This window comes from Drosophila mojavensis, unplaced genomic scaffold (genome assembly GCF_018153725.1).
Source record: "Drosophila mojavensis isolate 15081-1352.22 unplaced genomic scaffold, ASM1815372v1 contig_36, whole genome shotgun sequence".
Taxonomy (NCBI): domain Eukaryota; kingdom Metazoa; phylum Arthropoda; class Insecta; order Diptera; family Drosophilidae; genus Drosophila; species Drosophila mojavensis.
In genome coordinates, this window is record NW_025318858.1 from 7,042,972 (window position 1) to 7,067,410 (window position 24,439).

Consider the following 24,439-nt stretch of genomic DNA (forward strand, 5'->3'; position numbering starts at 1 on the left):
CCCTTTTGTGTCTCATATTGCATTGTAAGTAAGCCCCTCGAACAGACCAACAAACAGACCAGCCAGGAGCAAAGCTGCCTGGCTTTCTAATTACAAATAGGTAAAAAGGCAAATGCTTTGCGGCTTTGTGCACCTGCTGCCAAAGTAGATAGAAATTATGGAAGCTGTGATGGGGGATGGGGGATGGGGGATGGGAGCTGGTGCCCTAAATTGGCAAAGGTATTTGTTAAAATTATTATTGGACTTAATTATGCCAAGAGGGGAGGTAGCTCTAGAAACAAAGAATGTAATATGAACAGAAGCCAAACTAAGGCGAGTAAGCACTGAGAGGTAAACAATGCCTTCGAATTTCAAGAAAAGAAAAGCCAAGCAACTTTATGTGTAAGGCTCAATTCATGTACTTTAAATTACTTCTTTTCATATTAATTATTAATTATGAACGGCCAACTTTAATTGGAGACTTCTTTGAGAACCAGCAGAGTCACGAAAGTCCTCTTGACTCAATGTATACTTATGTATCTGATTTCACATTTAATGACTATTTCACAATGATTTCTTTTATAGTTTGGCTGGCAATATATTTGCCAATACCCAGTCGTATATTGAAGTGAATATTTGCTTATAGCCAATGTCAAGAGTAAATATAAGCCACTAGCTGCGGTCCATTAGTGCTCCATGTGAGAATGAAAGATTTGCGGTTACTGGACAATGGCCATCAAGAGGCATAATAGACAGTGTTACTAGTATTATATTTCTCATTTATTTGGCTAACCTATTTTGCCGAGCAAATATTTAATCTGAGAGAGCAGACTGCGTATAGGTTGCACCCAGCTCTGGCTGATATTAATCAAACAACAATAACAGACATTCTCATAGATGTTAACACCGATTGGGCCTCACAACAGTCATACATATACAGATACGTATATATATACACACACATGCACACACTCGAAATCAGGGCTCTTTTCAGATTAACTATGCGCCTCCGTGCACACTCAGCACGCCTCTCGCATTGTGATACGCCTCTTGTCAACGCTAAGCAGCGTGTGAGGATTACTCTCCAGTACGTACAAGGATGGCATTCTTTTGCAGCCCCTAGCAGATAATGCTCGCATGTCCTTTGTATAATTGGTTGTGACACATGCGAATCACACTCACACACGCACGCACACACACACACACACACACACATACCGAAACAGCTATTTATTTGCCGTCGGTTGTAGTTTTGACCCGGCTAAGAGTAAGCCTACAAATATTTTTACGTATTTCTTTTGGGTATTTAATGCTTCAATTAATTTTTGATTTAAGTGCTTCGCCATTTGTCTCAACTGTCAGCTGCCTCGTTTATATCACACACATTTAAAGCACAGCAGGTTGTCGCATTTCTATTGTAAAAGCAGCTTAACAATTGTGTAGCTTAGGCAATAATCAGCGAAACGATGACAAAGTAGTTCGTAAAGCAAAATACCTGAACAAAAGCCAGCAACAATGAGCAATTGTATTGCAAATATATGGATATTATATAGCAAGTCTTAATAATGAACAATTATTTGTTCTGATATCTTTATATACTATACGCATATATTTAATATACGCTCAATATAAATAATAATGCGTTCATTAACGAAATCAATCACACATTCCACGTGTCGGACTCTACTGGCATACAAATTGCATTAGTATGGTTAATATATAGGGTTAAAGAGGAGTTCACAGTTTATTGAATTACAAAATTTATCCCAGGCAGCTACCCTAGCAATGGAATAATGGAATTTATTTTCAACTCCACTCCAAATAGACTTTATCTGAAATGCCCTACTTATCAAATTATCTTGTATAAAATACATACATATATACTAAAGTTGATTATAATATGTTTTACACATATGCAATAAAAGGCTTTAAGTCTGTAGAGGAATTCTATAGTATGAATCACTATGCACAAACTCTTAAATCTCATTCTTATCAGTCGAGAGTATACAAAAATTAAGAGACAGACAAAGTGATTGCTCACAAAGGTAATTTAATATTTTATATATAGTCAGAATAACTCATGTATATATTTATATAAGTATTATATAGATGTAGATGATAAATACATGCACATATATCACAATCAATTTTTGACTGTATATATTTATATAGTCATTAAAATACAAGTATAACATGGTCATATGTAATGAGGTAGTCTACTACTTGAGAGGTAAGGGAAATTTTTTTTTTTTTTTTTTTTTTTTATTATTCATTAGGAAACACCAGAGCATCAAGGTAATACAAAAAGCTTAAGTCAAATATATGTACCTAAGGTAATTTATAGCGAATTATAAATCAAATAGACACTGTATTTCTTTATATACAAATTCACAGCTTTTACGCGAGAACGAAAACAAAAATTGAGTCAGCAACGCAACTAATATAATACTTTGTTTACGTTTGTCAATTCTGTGAATTGTTTTTCAAATATGTATGATTTGAGCACAAGCTCGTGAAACTGTTTCGTAATACGAAACCGCTGATAATGGCATCATCGTCATAACAATTGTCAGCTGCCAGCGCGCAGAGATAAGCTTTCCATTCTCGGCTGAGCATTAGCACACAAATATAAGCGTTTTCAGACAGTTTCAATTAAACATTTAAAAAGTTAACACGTATCGCTAATAATTGTGCGAAATGAAATTATTATTATTGTTCAGCCTGCTGGGCGTGCTGAGCATTGCAAATAGCAGTGCGAATCTCATTTGCTATTATGACTCAACTTCATTTCTGCGCCCGGGCTTGGCTAAGCTGGATACGCGCAGCTTGGAATTGGCGCTGCAGTTCTGCTCTCACCTGGTCTACGGCTATGTTGGGCTCAAGCCGGGCACTCACGAGGTGTTTAGCTTAAATGTGGATCTCGATATGTTTCACTTCAGGGACATAACTCAGTTGCGTGCCAAATACCCGCAGCTGAAAGTGCTCTTGAGTGTGGGCGGAGATCGAGATGTGGATGAACAACATCCCAACAAATATCTCGAATTGCTGGAAGCGAATCGCACTGAACAGCAGAACTTCATCGATAGCAGCATGCTGCTGTTGCGTAAAAATGGTTTCGATGGCCTGGATTTGGCATTTCAGTTCCCGAAAAATAAGCCAAGGAAAGTGCATGGGACTATTGGCACCTACTGGAAAAAGTTTAAGAAACTATTTACTGGAGACTTTGTCGTTGATCCACTGGCGGCACAGCACAAGGATCAGTTTTCTGAACTGGCTAGAAACATTAAATCAGCCTATCAAAGTGCCAATTTACTGTTAACATTGACGGTGCTGCCCAACGTGAACTCCACTTGTATGTTGTCAAACGTAGTTTAAAATAATAGCAATAACAAAGATTTGTAATTCTTACAGGGTATTTTGACGTGCCAAAGCTACATCCCTTGATGGATTTCATTAATCTGGCTGCATTCGATTTCTACACGCCCATGCGGAATCCCGAAGAAGCTGACTATACTGCTCCAATCATGTTCCTCGACGAGCAACAGCGGCTGCCACATCTCAACATTGACTTCCAGTTAAATTACTGGCTGCAACATCGCTGCCCGCCTCAAAAGATCAACCTGGGCATCGCCACCTATGGACGAGCGTGGAAATTGTCAAAGGACTCGGGCCTGAGTGGGGCGCCAGTTGTGTCATGCACCATGGGAGTGGGTGATGGTGGGCTGCAGATTAACAGCACCGAGGGCTTGCTCAGCTGGCCAGAGATTTGCTCGAAGCTACCGCAAAATCAGACGGCCATCTATCGAGGTGCGAATGCACCGTTACGGAAAGTCACAGATCTTACGCAAAAATATGGAAACTATGCGCTACGTCCAGCCGATGAGCAGGGCGAGCACGGCCTATGGGTGAGCTACGATGATCCCGACTTTGCGGGCATCAAGGCCGTATACGCCAAAAACAAGGGTCTCGGCGGCGTGGCCTTGTTCGATCTGAGCTACGACGACTTCCGTGGTCTTTGCACGGGCCAGAAGTTCCCGATTGTTCGCTCAGTAAAATATTTTCTAGGCTAGATTATTGCTTTTGTCTTTTCTTTTTTTTCTTTTCGTAATTTTAATTCTAATCAGCTAACTTGATTCAATGCTTCGACTTGTGGCCTCGCCGCCTGAATCGGCTCAATAACTTTGATTACGCAATTAAACTATTCTAAGAGCATATGTAAAATAATAATAAAAATAAAACTTGTTTTTGACTCGACTTGCTCTCTCTCTCTCCTTCTCTCTCACTCTCCGTCCTCTCTCTCTCTCTCTCTCTATCTCTCTATACTTCTCAGCTCTGGCAGTAAACAAATATTGTGTGTTTTTCTCTCAATGGTGGAAGCTTTTGGTGTCGTCATCGTCTGTCGACAGCTTCATTTCTCGGTCGCTGTTTTCGGTTTCCATTTCAGTTTCAGTTCGATTTCATTGAAACATCACTGCGGTCGTGCTATATTGTGTAATAAGTATTTTGCTAAGCACTGCTAAACATGAGGCAGTTATATTTACTTTCGTTTTTAACGGGCTACCTGGTAGCTGTGACAACGGCAGCATCTAACCTAGTGTGCTATTATGATTCATCCAGTTATACGCGCGAGGGTAAGGCTACAGAGAAGTTTAACAAAGTAATTTATATTTAATGGCCAACAAAATTTCCATTTCAATGTCAATGCTTAACAATATTGTCAAACTGCTTGACTTCAAATTCGAACCACAAATAATTTATAATATGAATAGAAGTGTTAACTTATTTTACTGGATATTATCACACTTTACCCCTTCGCGGAAGCGTTTGCTTTAATATATTACGTGCTGCGCTGTTTATACGCAAATAAAAAGTATAAATAATATACAATTTCAAATAAATATTTGCCTTATACACTTTCAATGTTTTAAACATTTGTAATATAGGCCATATACCATATACCATATTTTTTATCATTATATTTATTTTAGTTTATATTGTCTTTCAATACTTTTATATTTTTAATTATAATGTATGTATATATAATATGTATATAAACTGAAAACACTTCTGATTGTGTTCAGTAATGCTGATAAGCCCACACAAACTGCTCAAATATGAATACAGGGTGTGTCGGGAGCAAGCACACTTCCAGTTTCGCTTATGATAGAGATTATTTCAGAGGCATAACATCACTTTACATATAATATATTCGAATGTAGCATATTAGTATATAAAACGAAGGGTATTTTTACTTAATTAACTAGCTAGACTGTAAACATATCGAGAGTCTGACAGTTGGTTGAGTCCAGAGGTCAATGGCTTATCAGCTGAGTCGCGAGAGCGACAGAGAGCTGAGCTCACAAATACGCTCTCTCGCTAATGTAAAACGTAAGCGTAAAACGTAAAACGTATAACGTTGTTTTCATAGTTTAGGAAAATATTTAAAGGTAAACAATTGGGAACGAGGTTGACTGGCGACAAACTTACCGACAATAGTATATATCAAATTGTAATCCAATCATGACAGTTGTACAAAACACCACAACAGCCTACGCTTCTTACACTAAATCCACGCGCTCACAATCCAAAGCTGAGCGTACAACTCGCCGCGAGACCAACGCGACAACTGCCCCAGCAACAATTCTCCGTCGGAGACCCAACAAGTGACTAACATTGTGACGCAGTTATGAACAGTGGAACAAAATTCAATAAATAAAACGAAAGTAGATTTATGAAAACTGAAAAGCGTGAAAAGCCAAGCCGCAGTTGAAAAACAATTGCTGAGAATATTAATTAAAGCTGTTTCAAATACTCTTTTATTTTTCAAAGTGAACAAATGGACAGCATTTCTTTTAAAATCAATTTTATATAAATCTCACATATCATACAACCATGTTTATTTATTTTGTTCAACACATGTTTGTTTTCTCTTGGACAACTGTTTTACACTTTAAGTGAATAATGAACATCTCCAAGTTTGAATTCAACGAGCTTGTTGTTGTCGCTCGCTTGCTCTTAATTGAGTCCACAGTGGACAGTTATCCCACATATGGTGGACAATGGAAAATTTGTATTGTTTTTCTGACAAATGTCATTTCTGTTTGTACTCTATTTTATATTAATATTTTTTTATATTTATTCATATTATTTATATAAATTGAATCTGGATTAATTCATCCAACATATGTAGAATGGCAACTCCCATTTGATTTTTGTCTTCGGTAAATTCTAATTATTGGCTCTGTGATAGTTCGTTTGTATTGTACAATTATACTATTTCAATTACGGCTTATGTAAACTAATTTGCACCTGATTACGAAATGAGTAGGCGAAACTAAAGCAGGTTTGAATGTTGTTGTGGGGAATACCCGATTATCACTCGATCTATATTCAGATTTCAAGCTGTTACTGGAGCTTTCAAGCTTTTACGATTCTATTTTACGATTTCCGAGTATTGTATAATTAAAGAAGAATAAAATCTTAAAATACTTAAGCGTGCGCTCATATTTGTTATAAAATATTGAAAAAATATCGTTTGATTGGTTGTCGGCCACGCCTCCTTAACACCCATTTATACAACAAACTTAAGTCATACGACCTTTCATATAATTAATTCCTATTTATTTCAAAATACATCCAATTATCATTGCAGGTTTGGGCAAGCTGTTGAATCCAGATCTGGAGATAGCCTTGCAGTTCTGTTCGCACTTGGTTTACGGATATCTGGGCATTCGTGGCGACAACTACCAAGCATACAGCTTGAATGAAAACTTGGACATCTATAAACATCAATTTTCGGAAGTAACAGCTTTCAAGCGAAAATATCCACACCTTAAAGTTCTACTCAGCGTGGGTGGTGATCGTGACATCGATCCGGAGCATCCGAGCAAATACATTGAGCTTCTCGAAGGAGAGAAGCTGCGACAGATAGCCTTTATCCAATCGGCCTACTCGTTGGTTAAGAGCTATGGCTTCGATGGCTTAGATCTGGCTTATCAGTTTCCCCGCAACAAGCCCCGAAAGGTGCACGGCGAGCTGGGTACGGTCTGGAAGAGTTTCAAGAAACTCTTCACTGGCGACTTCATAGTTGACGAAAATGCGGCCCTGCACAAAGAGCAGTTCACGGCTTTCGTGCGCGATGTGAAGAACTCCCTACGTAACGATGGATTCTTGCTCAGTTTGACGGTGCTTCCCAATGTCAACTCGACGTGTGAGTACTCAAAGTCATTTGTTAATTTGCCAAATGTGACGATGCTTGAGCATTCGATATTTTACAGGGTACTTTGATATACCTGCATTGAACGGACTCGTCGACTTCGTCAATTTGGCTGCCTTTGATTTTCTAACACCTGCCCGTAATCCCGAAGAAGCGGATTATACAGCTCCACTATACGAGCTGCCAGGCCAAAATCGACTATCCCATTACAATGCCGACTTTCAAGTCAAATATTGGCTACAGCAAGGATTCCCCGCCAGCAAACTCAATTTAGGTGTTGCTAGCTATGGAAATGCCTGGAAACTGACTAGCGAATCTGGCCTGGAAGGTACACCTGTGGTGCCACACACCGAGGGACCTGCCCCGGAAGGATTGCAGTCACAGAAGCCTGGGCTACTCAGCTTCCCAGAGATCTGCTCCAAGCTCCCCAATCCACAAAATCAATATCTCAAGGGAAATGATTCGCCAGTGCGACGTGTGGGTGATCCATCGAAGCGTTATGGTATCTACGCCTATCGCGCCGTTGACGGAGCCGTAACTGAGGGTCTTTGGATCAGTTACGACGACCCCGAAGTAGCATCTAACAAAGCGGGCTATGTCCGTGCCAATAATTTGGGCGGCATAGCTCTATTCGACCTAAGCTACGATGATTTCCGTGGCCAGTGCAGCAATGACAGATACCCAATATTACGCTCCATTAAGTATCGCTTGTAAGCTGAACTGTACATACATAAACATATAAAAGCATTATCAAATAATAAACAGACGATGAATACTCTTCGCTTATAAGTTTCTTCTTGTTTTCACTTCAATTAAGACTCACAAACTAAATATTTCTATACATTTAAACAATAAACAACATTTTTGTTGGCTCTTATCGCGAAGCTCTTTATTATATCTTATTATACTCATTCACGAAAGTGAAATGAGTATATTGGATTTGTACATGTCCGTCTTGCAGTCTGTATGAACGCAATTTTTCTTGGCGCTATTGAATATACATACGTATAAGCATTTGGGTTCTCATTTAAGAAGTAACAGATTTCAACTTATACAAATTTTCGGATAAGAAAAAAAAAAAAACAAAAATTAGCTGCGAAATATTATTCCGAAATTTGTATGAAAAAACATAGGATCGAATAGGTCGCGTCGATTAAACCATCGCCGTATAGCTTCACTTGGTCACCTATTAGCTAGAGTGTCACCTCACAAAACTAAAGTAACTGCTGAAAAATCAAAAAATCAACTGCAATTCATAGAATATGCTAGAAGTCTGTACGCATAGAGTAAACGATGAATGTGTGCACACGTATAGGAGAATCAAGCTGATCTGCTGATCAAAATCATACAAAAACCAAATTATACAGATAATGTAAAGACCCTAGCTCCAAAAATTTAATAGATATACAAGGGAATAGCTATTGATGATTTCTCAATTTTAATGGGATCTGGCCCTGATTTTTGTTGCGCAGTTTGAGAGAGTTTGGACTGTGAATGAGTATTCTGCAATTGGTAACGGTAAAAAGCTTTCAGTTTGTGCAGCAAATATTATGCGTTATTTGTAAGCTAGACGAACAGCGTGATCTCATTGAACTCAAACCCCTAAATATATGTATTTAATATTCCGCTGAACACACAACAAACAATTCCTGAGAAATTCGTTGAGAGTAAATATGAAGGCTATTGTTCGACTCAGTCGGTCCACGGCAAAGCAAGCTTTCATGCGATTTCCGTTGTCATTTGAATTTAGTTGCGTTTTGTGTCTCGTTTCGTACGGACGTATTTAATTGTGATCAGCTTCCCCTTTTATAATAATCGTCTATCTCCAGCTTTGTAGCAATGCGCTCTCTGCTGCTCGGCCTGACGTTGACTGTGCTGCTCTCAGAGCTGCCGTCGCACACAGCCGCTGCTCCGTATCTGATTTGTTACTACGACTCGGCAGGTTATGAGCGACAAGGTATGTATACACACAACCACAACCACACACACACACACACACAGGCATATATATTTTATATTGTATTGCATCTTGCTCTCTATATAACAATATGTTTGTTCAATTTCTCTCCTTCTGACTGTCCGCTCTCTGTTAGGCCTCGCTCAATTCTCATTAGCGGATTTGGAGCTGGCGCTGCAGTTTTGCACTCACGTGATATATGGCTATGCTGGCATCAACCCAGACACCTATGAGATGAAAAGTCTAAATCAGCCGCTCGATTTTGAGCGTCGTCACTTTGCTCAAATAACGGCACTTAAAGAGAAATATCCATACATTAAATTTCTATTAAGTGTAGGAGGTGATCGTGATTTGGAGCAAGAAGATAAATATGTTAAGCTACTAGAGGCTGGCACTCAGGCCCAGGCACGTTTCATCAACTCGGCTAGAGATATCATACGACGCTTCAATTTCGATGGTCTGGATCTCGCTTTCCAGCTGCCACGCAACAAGCCACGGAAGGTTCACTCAGAAGCCGGCATGGTATGGAAAAGCTTTAAGAAATTCTTTACCGGCGATTTCATAGTCGACCCCGATGCTGAGACCCATAAGACACAGATGACAAACCTGGTTAAGGATCTGAATACCGCACTTAAAGCGAACGATCTACTGCTAAGTCTTACGGTTCTACCCAATGTCAACTCCAGCTGTAAGTCTGTCCAAGTGTGTGCTTAACTTCTCCACTCATCTCATCTACTTTCGATCTACAGGGTATTTCGATGCACCTGTCATCGCCAAAAATGTTGACTTCATCAACCTCGCCACATTCGACTTTCTGACGCCCGCCCGCAACCCAGAGGAGGCTGACTACTCTGCTCCACTTTACGAGGCATTCGGACAGAATCGCCTGCCCCATTACAATGTCAACTTTCAAATGGAGCACTGGCTGCTGCAACGTGTGCCGGCGAGCAAACTGAATATCGGTGTTGCCAGTTACGGACGGGCCTGGAAGCTAACAATTGACTCCGGCAGCAGCGGACAGCCGGTGCTGCTTGCTGATGGGCCAGCACATGCGGGGCCGCAAACCAAGACAGAGGGACTCCTAAACTGGGCTGAGATATGTCAACTGCTGCCAAATCCGAGCAACGTTAATGCCAATGGCCACGCGGCGCCCATCAAACGCGTCCCTGACCCCACAAAGCGTTATGGCAGCTACGCCTATCGCGCCGCCGATGAGAATGGCCTCTATGGACTGTGGGTTAGCTATGACGATCCGGAAACCGCCTCCAGCAAGGCGCAATATGTGCGCGCCAAGAATCTCGGTGGCATTGCTCTCTTCGACTTGACTCTGGACGATTTCCGAGGTCAGTGCACCGGTGATCGCTTCCCCATGCTGCGTGCTATCAAATATCGACTACTCTAATGCTAATGCGCACACATACAGACATGTATATGTATATATATATATATATATATAGTAGCCAAGTAGCCATTTTACCAAATGTTGGAATTGCAAATTGTGTCGCTGGCTGCCGCAGCTAGCCCTCTGTCAGTTCCCTTTACTAATTAATTACAAAGTTGTAAACTAAAATGCGCCGCAAATTATTTCATTAGCCTCTGGGCACAACTACTGCTTTTATGTTGTAGCATTGTATTTGGACTCGGTCTCCATGATCAGACATCGGCCGACGGGTACCGGGGCTCGGGGATCTGGGTTAAATTGTCTTTCTGCGCTTTGAATTTCGATGGCACCCAGCAGTGAAACGCCTTTATCTTTTTCGCCTTGCTACGATCTTGCTTGAATGGTTTTTTCGTCGTTCCCTTTGGCTCAGCTTGCTATGCCGTTGAGATTTACAGAGATTTCGGCACATGCCGCGACTCTGCTTGCGCCGGCCAATTGTCATACCCTGCATCGAGTGCTTTAAGATGAGCATGAGGTTTTGCGAGAGAATAGACACAACAGCTGGAAGAATATTTGCCTCAGCTAGCCCTCACATGCACGGGTACAATAGGTACTTTAGGTACTCGATATATGCTAGTCGGGCACACTTGATTAAATTTCTTGTATAATTGGCAAAACGTTTTACAAGCCCTATATACTCAATACCGTACCCATACCCGTACTCGTTTGTGCTCTGGCCAGCCTCAATAGGCCATTCCCTCGCTTTTCGCCTTTGTCTACTTACAGGAGCCCAAGTCCACAGTTGGATCCCAGCTAATGCTGTGCGAGAGAAACCGATTGCTGATCGATGACTGGTGAACAATTTCAATTTCATCTGACAACGACACGAATATAAACAACTAAATTAAGTTATTGTTTCAGTGACAATAACACGAGAATGGGTTGGCATTAAATTATTATTATAGGCATGCGGCAGCTGAAATAGCTTATACGATTATTAAAAATATATTAAAATATGTACAATGTATAATGTAATATATTATATATATTTTAATATTAATTCACACAACTGAAACTACTATTAATATGAATATAATAATAATAAGAAATGACTAAAAATATAAATATAACAGTGTCTATCACATGCGCTAATACATCATCCGTTATCAATTCCACGATGTCTCTAGTCAATTATTAAGTTTATACCGGAATCGTGTTCTCATTTAGCGTAACGAAACTATAAAATATTCACAATTGGCGCAATGCCCTTGCAGAATGCAAAATATGCATTTAGTGGCAATTGATCGTGGCGGCGTCTATCCAGATCTTGATGAAGCTAACACACACGCACACACACTTACACAGGAATAGGTCCTTGTTAGGGCTAAAAGTATCTTCACTATATGAGAAAAATTGAAAAAAAAAACATACACACAGACACAGACACAAAACAAAACAGAGTCTACAAGTTGTAAACATGGCATTGTTTAGCAAAATCTGTGGCCAACTTTACAGTCTCAGATGCCAGGTTTCTGCTATATGCCATCGACAGAAAGATCGTGTCTGCTGCTCATAGCTTGACTCCAACTACCGATTTCCAACTGCTCCTGCCTCCCGACGTCCGTGGTCCGACGCCCGACGCCCGACGCCCGATTACAGCCCCTTCGGTAGCTTGTCGCCTTATCTAATTAAGGCACATTGGCGGTAGTGGCGCAACAAGACCTCTGCATGATATTTGCTTTGCGATTATTGGCAGCCTGCGCCCCATGCGAATGACAAATATGTTGCCTATGCATGCTTCCCCATGCCGGCTGCTCGCCAAGCTCACCAAGCTGCTGCGGCTGCTGCGACTGCTGCTGCGGCTGCTGCCTTCTGTGGAAGGCTCACAGTCGCCAGCATGGGTATCTACCTCTTTAAATAAAGATATTTTCGCCCTCATTACGCTCTGTATCCTTTTGTTTTGTGAATTTTTTTTTTTTTTTTTTTTTTTTTTTTTTTTTTTTTGTTGGCGGTGGCCGATGAAGTGTCGCTGATTGCGCGTTGTATTGTTTTGGTTAGTCGAAGATGTCCACGAGGGCGATAAGAAATGCATGCATGCATGTACGTTGCTTAAAGTCAGGATTTGGTCAATTTGCGAAAACTCAGATAGCACTGATATTATTAGCTGCAGCGCTGTCGCCATGCTTAGAGAACTTTTTGTATACATTTTGTAGAAGCTTTTTTTTACAAGTATCTTCAATTGAGTATAATTTATAGAAATAAAAGATTATTTTATTTTTTTTTTTTTTTTTTTTAAATCATGATAGGTTAATTTTTGTCCGTTAATTAATACAATCATCTGCTAATATACATTCGATATAAATGATATTTAAACATATATTCACATACATACGATTATATTTATTATTTATTCTAACTTTATTTATAAGTTCTTAATTCTTCCAAAAGTAAACTTTTCCTCCAGAAACGAATTCATCGTATATCTTGCTTATTGTTCAGGTTCATTCTTCTTGACTCAGTTGTTTTATTGCTTTGTTAATTTTAAATAAATCACGCGATTTTATGGACCTGTTGAGCCGAGACACATGTTTTTCTTTTTTAGCCTTGTTAATCGACTTCATATTTTTTAAAAACCACCGTTTTAGCTGTCCAAAGTCATTTTCGTTCAATAGTCAGCGGGTTGTCACACAACATGATTTAAGCCTAGTGCCCAATGTTGATCCCTAACTACCAACTGGCGCCAGAGCACCAATGCTTTGCAGCACTCTCCTCGGAGCTCTTCAGTCGTTTTTATATTTTTAACACCCAGTTCGTGGCTGACGGGTCATTATTATTCGAAATATTCATTGTTATTGTTGCTCTGGCCATTTAGAAAAGACTTGAATGAGAAATGAAAGAAGATTACATAAATTTACTCGGAGGATCTTTATTGCAAAACTTATTTCTTATTCTTTAATAAAATTTTACATTAGACTCAGAGTTTAAAGAGTTTTTTGTGTAGATTAACTGAATATCTGTATATACATTATGTCTCCTAATCTATACAAAAAAGGACAAACAAATAATGATATAATACTAAACGCTGCCTAACAGCCTATTTTTAATTTTCGGTAGACATAGCAATGACAAAATTAAAATCTTAATACTATAGACGGAGAAGCTTCCCTTCTCTAAGCTTTAGACACGTATGTTATTATTTAAATATTCATTCAATCAGGTGCTATATATAGATATTGTGGCTAATACCATTTTGTTACTTCAACACGCCAAATAAATTTGCCATAAATAATAGCCGAATAAATGTTGGCAAATGAAATATGCAAGAGAAAGAAAGAAAGAGAGAGAGCGTGAGTGAGATAGAGAAAGAAAAATTGTGTTAAAAACTAAAAGTTTTGTTTATTTTCATTCCGATTTTTCGCGCCAATTAAATTCAATTAGCTGTCGGCGGCGATGCATTTCTCTATGATGTGGATAGCTAACCATGTAATATACAGTTCTAGAGTCGCCTTTTCCAACACGCACTCATTTCACCATCACAAATGTGTGTGTGAGCATGTGTGTGTGTGCGTGTGTGCGTGTGTATGCGTACCACCATGTGTGTAATGACCATAATAAGTTGTAGCGCCACTGCGTCATAAAAGGTTATTTTAAACAAATAAACACGTGGAATTAATGAAGAAACGTGTGTGTGTGTGTGTGTGTGTGTGTGTGTGTGTGTGTGTGTGTGTGTGGCGTTTAATAGCTTGCGTATAAATAAACAAGTAAGAGTGCTCTGTACGATAGTGTCCAATAAGGCGAGATGCCCTATGGACCTTGCCATGCCAAGTCAAAACTAATTGCGATTACAATAAAGAATTTCAATTGACATTAATGTACATATAATTATCATATGCGAAAAATTGTCTACATTTAAGATATAGAGGAAGATTTTATACAATAATAAACATGATTGCCTTCTATTGAAGTACTACCCTGATAATACTTTTATAATTCTTCGATATCGAACAAAGTATGCTATATAGGCAGTGTCTAAGTAAGTTGGGAACTGAAGTGGAGACTGCTCATACTTGTTTATCTTAAAGAGATATCATTTGAAGAATACCTATCGAAAACGATTTAAATCAAAATAATTTTGTAGATTTAAATTGCAATAGTATTATATCAGATGAGCTCTGAATCAAATTTACAAAATTAACAAATGTATATGTACGCATGTATGTGCACTTTAAAGTTGTAGACAAACAGAGTGAAACGATTTCCTTTGGTCTTGCGGTCACCAATGAATGAACGTAAACATTTTCAAACTTTTAATTGCCACACTAAAAACGAAACAAAACATCTATGGATGGCTGGATAGATGGCTGGATGGATGGATGGATACAACGTGTGAAACTGTTGGAGATTAAGAGCGACTATCTGGCTGCAAAAGACTGGCAGACTGGCAGACTGACAGAGTGAAAGACTGCACTGAATGCGGGCTGGCTATAATGGATAAAGGAGGCAGACTGATGCTGATGACGACGCGCCTAAAACAAACAAATAAATGCCAAGTAAATGGCCAACAGCGACGCTGGCGGCACGCTTTGCCTGGTCTTAATTAAATCAAGGGAAAAAACAATAAAAACTACACACATACACCCATCCATGCATCGGTGCGGGATCGGGATCGGAATTGGTATCGAGTCTGCCAGAGATTTTATTACGCACTGTGCGCCATGCAATAATTCAAAAAATACTTTGCAGTATATCATTATAATCAAAATGTTTTACAACGATGTCTACCACCCAGCGTGTGCAGCGTTTACGTTTTTGGGGTATCCGGCAACACTAACAGGACTTATGATGCCCCATTCAAAATGTTTAGATGCACAAATAAACAGTCGTAAAAATTCCCCTGCTATGCTCAGCTCGTGGCATTTCCATTTCAATCGTAAACATCTATAAACTTAGTGTGCCAATATTTTTCAATGCGAGAGCTATCTACAAATTCGAATACCAAATGCCAGAAAAGAAATCAATGCTGACATTGCATGGGGCACGGCAAAATTAAAAATGAACGAATAGATTTATTAATATATTTATACTTTTATTGAAATAAAAATGTTTCTTTATTATATTTGAACTTTTTTTATTCATTTATATTTATACTTTCATTAAAATAAAAATATGACTCTATTTATTTATTATTTATTATGATTTTAAATTATTTACTTTATTTTTTTAACTCTTTAATTTATGAAGACAAATTAATTTTAAATACAAATAAAATGAACCAATAGTTGTAAAATGTATAAATTTTAAATAATAATTTGTAATACATATTTTATATTTATACGTTTATTGAAATAAAAATGTTTTTTATTATATTTGAACTTTTTTTATTCATTTATATTTATACTTTCATTAAAATAAAAATATGACTCTATTTATTTATTATTTATTATGATAATAAATTATTTACTTTATTTTTTTAACTCTTTAATTTATGAAGACAAATTAATTTTAAATAAAAAAAAATGAACCAATAATTGTAAAATGTATAAATTTTAAATAATAATTTGTAATACATATTTTTCGTTTATTCTTATTGGTGTTTGCTAAATTCACAAATCTAAATCTTAATTTTAAAGTGAAAAACACTGAGTTTGATTAGGTAGGGCTATGCCTTAAGTAAGTAATATGCCCTCTAGCTACTCTGAGTCGTGGTTGCCTGTGTCTTTTCTAAGACATGCAAATGCAATCAAATAAATGTTGCCATTTTTCAAATGTAACCTTTTTAACCATACAACTCCCATTTATAGACGCCGAACCTTCTGTAAATCAAAGCTGTAGCAGGCACACAGGAACTAGCAAAATCATTAGTTATTACGTACAGTCGTGTAAAGTATAACTTTTACATAGAATATGTCACTATCATCTTCTAACTATCTAAAACTATACAGCACTATGGCAATGCTTGTACTTAAGTCAAGCAGAACTCTGCCGACAAGATATATAGAGAATTGCTGCGTGCCTATATTTCATGATTATGTCAGTTGGTTGTGTTTAAGCCCCCGCGTGGGGTCTTCATGGCTGGCGGGCAGGGGAGCCCGCAAATGAAATTGCGTGCGCACGCGTACAGCGCCAAAACGAATTAAGCTTGATGCACTAACCACTGATAATTCAATTTTTGGTCATTTTGTGTGTAGAGATGACAGAGGAGCTGAACGGCTGCTGCTCTTCGTAGCCATTCAATTTGTACAACTGTTACACACGCACAACATATCAACAACAATTTGGCAGTTCGATTTGCGACTGCATGAGAAATCTGTGCGTGACACGCACAAGAAACGTTTTCGAATTGTGTTTATGCCAAAGTGTTCTAATTGATGTTGTTGTTGTTTCAGTTGTTGCTTGCCTGCTTCAAATTCCTGCATATCATCTCCGTAATCTCAGCTTCTGTTAGCAGGCAATCTATTGAAATAAAGTGAATGAGTTAAATCAAACAAATATTGTATAAATTTTAGATAATGTATGCGAAAATTTACCAAAAGGGGTTGCCTCATCCTCATCCTCATCCTTACCTACCCTCCACGATTTTACAATATCTGTTATCAGCTGTCAAATTTGCCAAATCACGATGACGTATCACTAAACCGCGTTTGACATTCACTTTTTGTGTAGACAGTAGACAGCAAAGGGTTGCATTCTAATTTCTTGGGGTTATTCGAAGCACGAACTACGAGCACTCATTGCGTCTGGCATATGAACAAATAGATAAGAATGTGAAGCCTGAAGCCAAAGCAAAACAAAGTTTCGGTATTTAAGATTGTGTCAGATAAGTTTCCGATATTATTAAATATTCATGAAACAGGAAAATGTATATATTAAAAAAATAATATATTTTAAAGTCATATTGGGACTTTAATTTGCTTAGGTAGGCTACCTATAAAACTCAAATTTACTATACCTTAAAAATATGTATGAAAAATTAAAAAAAAAATATATATATATATAAATGCTTAAGCTTGAAACACCCCAATTTCACATACATAATTTTGTCGGCCTTAAACTGTTTTATCAATAGTAAAATTATAAGTATATATACAAATTTATATTTGTGATGTATTTTGTACACAACCTATTAAAGTTACCTAAAAATATTATTTATAATATACTAATGAAATTATTACTATTATATCATTTCATATACCATGCTCAAGAAAATTTCAATCTCATAAATTGAATAATAAATTAAATATTCTCTCGTCTTAAGTGCGGCATACTTTCAATTTAAATTGATGCCCATTCTGCCACCCCAGAGAAAAGTCCAGACCAAACCAATCCAAGCCAAATCCATCCATCATGTAGTGCATATCCTGGCAAATAGTGTTGTCATCGATCAGCTCGCCTCTACAGCTGCCCATGCGCCCGATTCTATGCAACACGTTTTGCGCATGGCGCTGACAAATTAAAATGCACAAACAATGAAAAACTCAACCAAAAAATCGACTTACACAATAGAGTTGCCGAAAACTGATGACGAATGTTTTACGAATTAAGATGGATCACTTGGCATGACATCCACAAAAAGAAAGAAGAAAAAACCAAACACGAAACATTGAATCAATAATAAAGAAAAAGGATACAGAGCGGCAACCAAATGAATGGCAAAAGAATAAATTGAAGCCAAGTTGAGTTAGCCGAGTTGTAAGAAGTTGAATAAAAAAGAACAATCTTGGACGACTGTGCCATTTGATAGAGTCACTGAAAGCAGCAGCAGCAGCAGCAGCAGCAGCATGACGAAACACTTTTGCTGCCAATCGACTGGGTCATGTCAGTCAGACTCAATTTCTGAGAGCAGCCGTATCAAACACATCGGGCCGGCTGAGAAAGAGTTTGATTTCAAATTGAATTTAAGTAAATGACGTAAGAAACAATAAAATGTTCCGAGGCCTATATATGTATACAAAATTCTATGTTTCCTATTGTGATGGACTTTAATGCCTTAATGTTTAATATCGCTGGCGCTAAATCATTGAGTCATGGCGCCGCAAGACGCTTGTGTCGATGTAGGACTTCGCACAAAACGCTTGGCATGAGCAGACAATCATTTACAATGCTTAAATTTTTAATAAATATATGTAGCTTGCAAGGAAAATGTCTAGAATGAGGGTTCGCCGTGTATAAGAACCACAGAGCACAAGCCCTTACCCCACCTACCACTGCTACTACCACTACCACCACCTCTAGCCTCACCCCGTTGCCTTCAACCGAGTTTCTTTTTTAATCAGAACAGGAATCTGATACTTGTACAAAAGGCTTTTCTTTGTAAACATCCACACATCCTGAACTTTCCGAAGCAGCTAAAGCTACAATAACAACTATGACAAGCATACATCGCATACAAAGGCGGCAGGGGAGTGAGAGGTAAGGTCGTTTATTGTATGGATTTTGCGCATATTTACACATATGAAAAACATGTTAACCAGAAAATTAATTATAAAATTTTCAAAAACCTTAACAATGTCTACAATATGGCGTTTATTTTACTCAAACAAGCACCAACTAACTGCTAGCTGGTGTCTGAAGCTCAGTGGGAGTGGGCGTGGCTCGAGATATATGTATACATACATATGTGTGAATGCCTTGGCAACTATTATACAGTGACATCGATTTATGATATCTTTAAATATAGGAATAATATAATAAACTGAATAAATTGATTTTCAATATTAGTTTGTTATATGATGAACTTATTTAAATTTCTTTATATATCATAAATAGATACTTACAAAAACCAATATTTTTATTATATTATTATTTATTCATTTATTATGAATATATCCAAATTCTCACTAGTTAGCTAGCCATGTCACCCTGTTTAAATGCAAGTACAGAGTTCACTCTTAGACAATTTTCCCATGTACAATTATATTATACGCTCAGATATATGTGTGTATATATGGATAAACGTTTCTGTATGCAGACATTGTTGAAGGCACAATGCCATAGCAAGTTACATAAATTGTAACAAAAGCACACGGCAGCTCAACTTTGAATTTACAGTAATAGTAGCCGACTAGCATATATCCTGTAAACTATCACTCCTAGAATATATCCTATCCTATCCTATATATATATTAGCCATTGGCATTTCGACTGTGCTTCACATAAAAATTAATATAGACTCTTACAACAGCAAACAATTTTATGAAGCAGAAAATTTAGTCTTTTGCTTGCAAAACTCAATTCGCCTTTCATTTTTGAGCACACAGGGTATAAGTATAATTTACACGTACCATAAGAAATTGAAAATTTCTTTTCCACATTTCAGGCAGGCTTACCGCGAAGGGGGAAGGGAGTAAAATTAAACATAGCATCCATGTGTCTAAGAAGCAGACAAAAGGCGCACAGCAGAATCAGCAAAAAAAATGTACTTCGCTTTAAGGGCATATCACCTGGAAACGGCTGCAAAGGTGAATGAGTGAGTTATTCAGCGAAAGAGATTCGGGTGTATTCGAGTATCTTCAGCGTAGTCAGCGCCAATGCGACGTTAAGTAACTGCTGTCAATAGCGGCTGCAGCTGTTGTCACCTGTGTCCAGACAAAATGTGTAAATCACAGAATCTGCTAGCAAAAAATGCGAAAAAAATTTACATAATGTGTGGTCTGGTCACATAACGGTAATATATTGTTAAGGCCAACGGCAAAGTGCAGACCGAGTAAAAATATATCTGTTTTGCGGGCATGAACAGCCCGCAGACACCAGAGAAGGTTGCACAGAACAAAAGATAATGCTTATAAATAACGGATCAAATTGCATTCACACACAATTTATGATTATTTTTCAGAAAATTATGATAATCAGTGGTTACTTGGCAAGAAAACTTCCTATCCCAGTTAGGAATAAAAAAAAAAAAACAAAACACAACAATATGCAAAAAGCGTGCAAGAAATAAAAAGAAAAGAAGAGAAAGAACAAGAGCAAGAAGAAGAAAACAAAAGGCAGCAAGAGAGTCCTTCAGTTGGTTGGCTGGCTGGTGGCGCATTTCTCAAAATAAAAGTATCGAATTAGCAATATAATATCAGATGTCCTGCACAGACCGAACTGCGGAGGCAGACGCACGGACGGACTACTGCTGGCTGAGTACAGTTCCATTTCCACTTGAATTGCCAGCCGGCATGCTGCTGGTGAGCTCCGTCGCACCAACTCCAACTTAAACACGGCTCATTCTCTGCATCATGTTATGGGCAGATTGTTGTCATTACCCAGGGTTACGTCAGCTGCCAAGGCCTAGGCCCGATAATGCAGCGAAATCAAACCGCAATTCCGCTCCAGCCGACATATGTAAGCCTAATTCCAATTCTCAATTGCATGGCATGTTATACAGCCACATTTATAAGTACTTAGTTCCTTTTTTTTTACCCATTCACAAGAGGCAAGCCGCATCGGGGAACTTGTTCGCCTGAATGCATTAGAATCGCTTTCGCAGGGAATCGGGGTCGTAGCGCCTGGGCTCTTGTGCGATTTATGAAATAATGCACATGAAATATGTTTTTTATACTTCATTGTTTCTTTCTTGTTCTTTTACGTGCCCATTCGTCCAGGGAACGCGAACAAAAGGTGAGACAGCATATTGTAAGCGGATTTTTTGCGAGTACGGGCTATTTCATCAACTGTCTTTGCATCAAACAACAAAAAATAGTACCAGCACCTGTCGGATTAATGTATATAGCTGAAATCTACTTCTTGTACAGTTTAATACAATATCCATTCACCTGCATATACATATGCGAATGTCAACAGATCTGATTATTTTTTATGCCTCCTCACCGTCAAAAATTTGATCGCTAGCTACTCCATAGTACTTTCAATATAAGATCTAACGCAACGGTCATTATTAATTATTTATTGCTTAAAACAAACTCTCTTGAATGTAGTTTGTTTAGCTCGTGATCCATTTATCATATTTAGTATAAAGTGCACCTCCTGTTGACAAGCGACTGTCACCACCAACAACCGACACCAAGCATTCCCCCATTCTCAGTTAGCCTGCACTTTCCACACAACTAAGTCGCAAATTTGTTCATACCCAACTGAAGGTAAAACAAGCATAAACGAGCACATTGCAATCGAGAGTAGCCGACTGAAGCATACTCGTTCACGAACCAAATATAATTTATCAATTTATGCAGGTGCTCAAAATAAAATCGTAATGATCTAGCTGAACTCGGTTTACGTGATCCTAACTGAAATATTACATATGTAAAATTATTGGAATATATAATTTGATATGAAAACGTATTCAGGGAGTCGAATCTCTCTTTCTCTCTCTCACTGCAAACCCAATCAACTCTTTTCAATTTGTGAACGAGCATAAGAACAACAAGCTAAGCAAGAAAACGTCATCGGCCCAGACACGTAAACATTGGCCCAAAAGGCCTTTTTTCTGGACTCCGCTTATAAATCAGTTGCGCGTCTTTTAATAAATTGTAATTGAGTCGCGCTTCACCATTCGCGCAGCTCATAGAAACTTGTTGTTGTTGTAGTTGTTTTAGTAGTAGTTGTTGCTGATTCTTGGTGGGTTAAAGCGGCACCGCGATAGGCCAGCGCGATTGCGATTGGGATCGCGTGTGGGAATGCAGACGAGGTGATGTCGATCCTTATGGCTTGGCGACGACCCTAAATAAACCTCTTCTTTCGCTGTTGCCTTTGTTTTAGTAGTTATAGTACTATATATGTTATGTATATATACATATGTACATATATGTGTGCATGTGTGTACGTGCATGGGATGCTTGCCGGCTGTCGCCACTTATGACGCTCGAGTATCTATCCTCCTCTTACAACTCTCGTTCATGGCATGCTTGAAAATCAAGTAATGAAAAATGTTCTGTGTGCAATTTTTCTTTTCATTTGTTTCGTGCTTCTCCGCCACCTTCTCCTCCTCCTCCTTCTCCTTCTCCTTCTCCGTCGCCTCGTCCCCGCCTCCTGCTCCTCTCGCTTTTGTTGTTGTTTGTGTGTTGAGCAGCAATAAAACTCATTGAACACGAGTTGCTTTTGAGAAACATGAACAATTAATGCAACATATGTTTGCCACGGACCTTACCAAATCGTCCTACAAGAAAACAACTAAGCCGGCTGTAGCCGACTGCGCAATGCTTCACTTGGAGTTTCTTTGCCGATAAAATCAATATTTATGATGGATTCTTAGCTATGGAGCAGAGAATTTTAACTGTGGGCATGGAATCAATCCATTTATGCGATTCGTGAAGAGAGATTGTAGAATTAATCAGAACCTTCGCTTTTATCTATCCCTAAAGGATCTCTGTAAAACTTTTCAGACTCTGTTTTTCATTCCGATTTGCATCTCTATGTAACTTCTAATGATGTTAAGCCTTGCAGAAAACCAATATACCTTTTTAGCCTATGAGACCATGTATAAGAATTCGCGCTCTCCGATCGTTTCTTTGTAGTCAAACAAATCGAATTAGTTGGCAACGCAATGCAGCAGTGTTTGGCAATTGATGCACAACACGCGAACTGACAGCAAAATTCGCTAAAAAATCAATTCAATGATGCTCCGATACTCTACCCAATGAAAAGAGCTGAGAATGTGAATTTGAAGCAATTCTGGTATTATATTGCCAGATTTCAAATAAGTGGAGTGTATATTTCAAAATAATACAAATTATATAAATTGCCAATGGATATTCTTAATGTACCAAATTTCATAACAATTCGTTCAGTTCCCAATACCCACTCTATACAATTTATTTCCTAACGATGCTGAAGCGACACGCCTCTAGTACAAATGAAAATGAAAAAGAAAAAAGTCTTCGGCAATCGCTATGAAGCCAATCGGTCGATTGGATGCACTGATATAATTTATCCACAGTGCACTAGGAGTGCACAAAGTACACAAAAAAAAGCAGAATTCAATCGAAGATACATTAAATAAATTTGTTCTTTTAATTGTTACTAAGCAATTACAGATGGCTTTCATAATTGGTTTTATTTGTTTTTCATACCATTGCACTCGTGGCATGTAGGCGCTATAATCGAAGTGGGCTTAGCGTGGATGTGGCTTTGGCGGTGGGTCAGTGTTTATAGGTCAGTATTTATAGCCAGACGAATGATGGAGTTAGGCATTGAGGGCAAACATGGCAGTTTATCAACAGACTACTGTGGTATGTAATAAAATAATACAATATATCATGATAATACAAATCATTTAATAAATACATACTATAAAGCTATTAGCTATGTACTTAATTAGTTATTCCAACAGTTATATATATATTTATGGATATTTATATATTGTCCAGCTAAACCGCTCACCAACAATTACAGAACGGCAAGGCTAAGGCGAGAGAAAAAACCTTAAACATATAAATATATATATATAACAAAATATGATTGGTAAAATATTTGAGGGACTGACAAACGGCGAAGGAACCCACAATTAGCTAAACGCTGAACTTAGCCCAAAAGGAATTAACGAGAATCAAGAGAGCTGCTGCCTGTCTGCCTGCGTGCCGCTTGGCTCTCTCTGGCTAGCAGGCTGGCTGGCTGGCTGGCTGGCAGGCTGCCTGGGTAGCAAATGCCGCGACATATGCTCGAAGTATCACACACTGTCCCCATGCATGAGCTGAAGACCAATAATCAAAAGCATTCCATTTAATTTGGATTCAGCATGGTGATCGACACGAGATGTTCGGGCCAGGACCGTGGCAAATCAAAGACTCCAAATCTAAACCAATAATAAAGTTAAATCGATAATTGAGGTCAAGCGAGCGAAAGGCATTTTTGGGGCAGATAATATTTTGTATATCAGGCTATTTGGCAGGCATACGTGATCGTTTAACTGTAAATTAAATATAATTTACCAATAAGTATAATTACAATACGTAGTTTTGTTTTG

The 24,439-nt window shown here is 38.3% G+C and overlaps 4 protein-coding genes across 4 annotated transcripts in view; 3 read left to right on the forward strand and 1 right to left on the reverse strand.

Moving 5' to 3' along the window:
• The window catches only part of LOC6576218 (leucine-rich repeat-containing protein 15), a 42,392-nt gene extending 36,799 nt beyond the window's left edge, over nucleotides 1-5,593 (reverse strand). Inside the window, exon 1 of the mRNA XM_044008550.1 lies at nucleotides 5,467-5,593. Coding sequence (XP_043864485.1) covers nucleotides 5,467-5,501 — 35 coding nt within the window. The 5' untranslated portion in view covers nucleotides 5,502-5,593. The remainder of the gene's footprint in view (nucleotides 1-5,466) is intronic.
• LOC6576219 (chitinase-like protein Idgf1) lies at nucleotides 2,626-4,233 on the forward strand. Its single transcript, XM_002002179.4, has 2 exons — nucleotides 2,626-3,331; nucleotides 3,391-4,233. The coding sequence occupies exons 1-2, from the start codon at nucleotides 2,677-2,679 to the stop codon at nucleotides 4,047-4,049; spliced, it is 1,314 nt and encodes a 437-aa protein (XP_002002215.1). The 5' UTR covers nucleotides 2,626-2,676; the 3' UTR covers nucleotides 4,050-4,233.
• Nucleotides 4,425-7,984, forward strand: LOC6576220 (chitinase-like protein Idgf2). The gene is made up of 3 exons (XM_002002180.4): nucleotides 4,425-4,610; nucleotides 6,632-7,189; nucleotides 7,257-7,984. The coding sequence occupies exons 1-3, from the start codon at nucleotides 4,502-4,504 to the stop codon at nucleotides 7,907-7,909; spliced, it is 1,320 nt and encodes a 439-aa protein (XP_002002216.1). The 5' UTR covers nucleotides 4,425-4,501; the 3' UTR covers nucleotides 7,910-7,984.
• A 955-nt stretch (nucleotides 7,985-8,939) lies between these two features.
• Nucleotides 8,940-10,722, forward strand: LOC6576221 (chitinase-like protein Idgf3). Its single transcript, XM_002002181.4, has 3 exons — nucleotides 8,940-9,152; nucleotides 9,289-9,840; nucleotides 9,902-10,722. The coding sequence occupies exons 1-3, from the start codon at nucleotides 9,035-9,037 to the stop codon at nucleotides 10,552-10,554; spliced, it is 1,323 nt and encodes a 440-aa protein (XP_002002217.2). The 5' UTR covers nucleotides 8,940-9,034; the 3' UTR covers nucleotides 10,555-10,722.
• The last annotated feature ends 13,717 nt before the right edge of the window (nucleotides 10,723-24,439 follow it).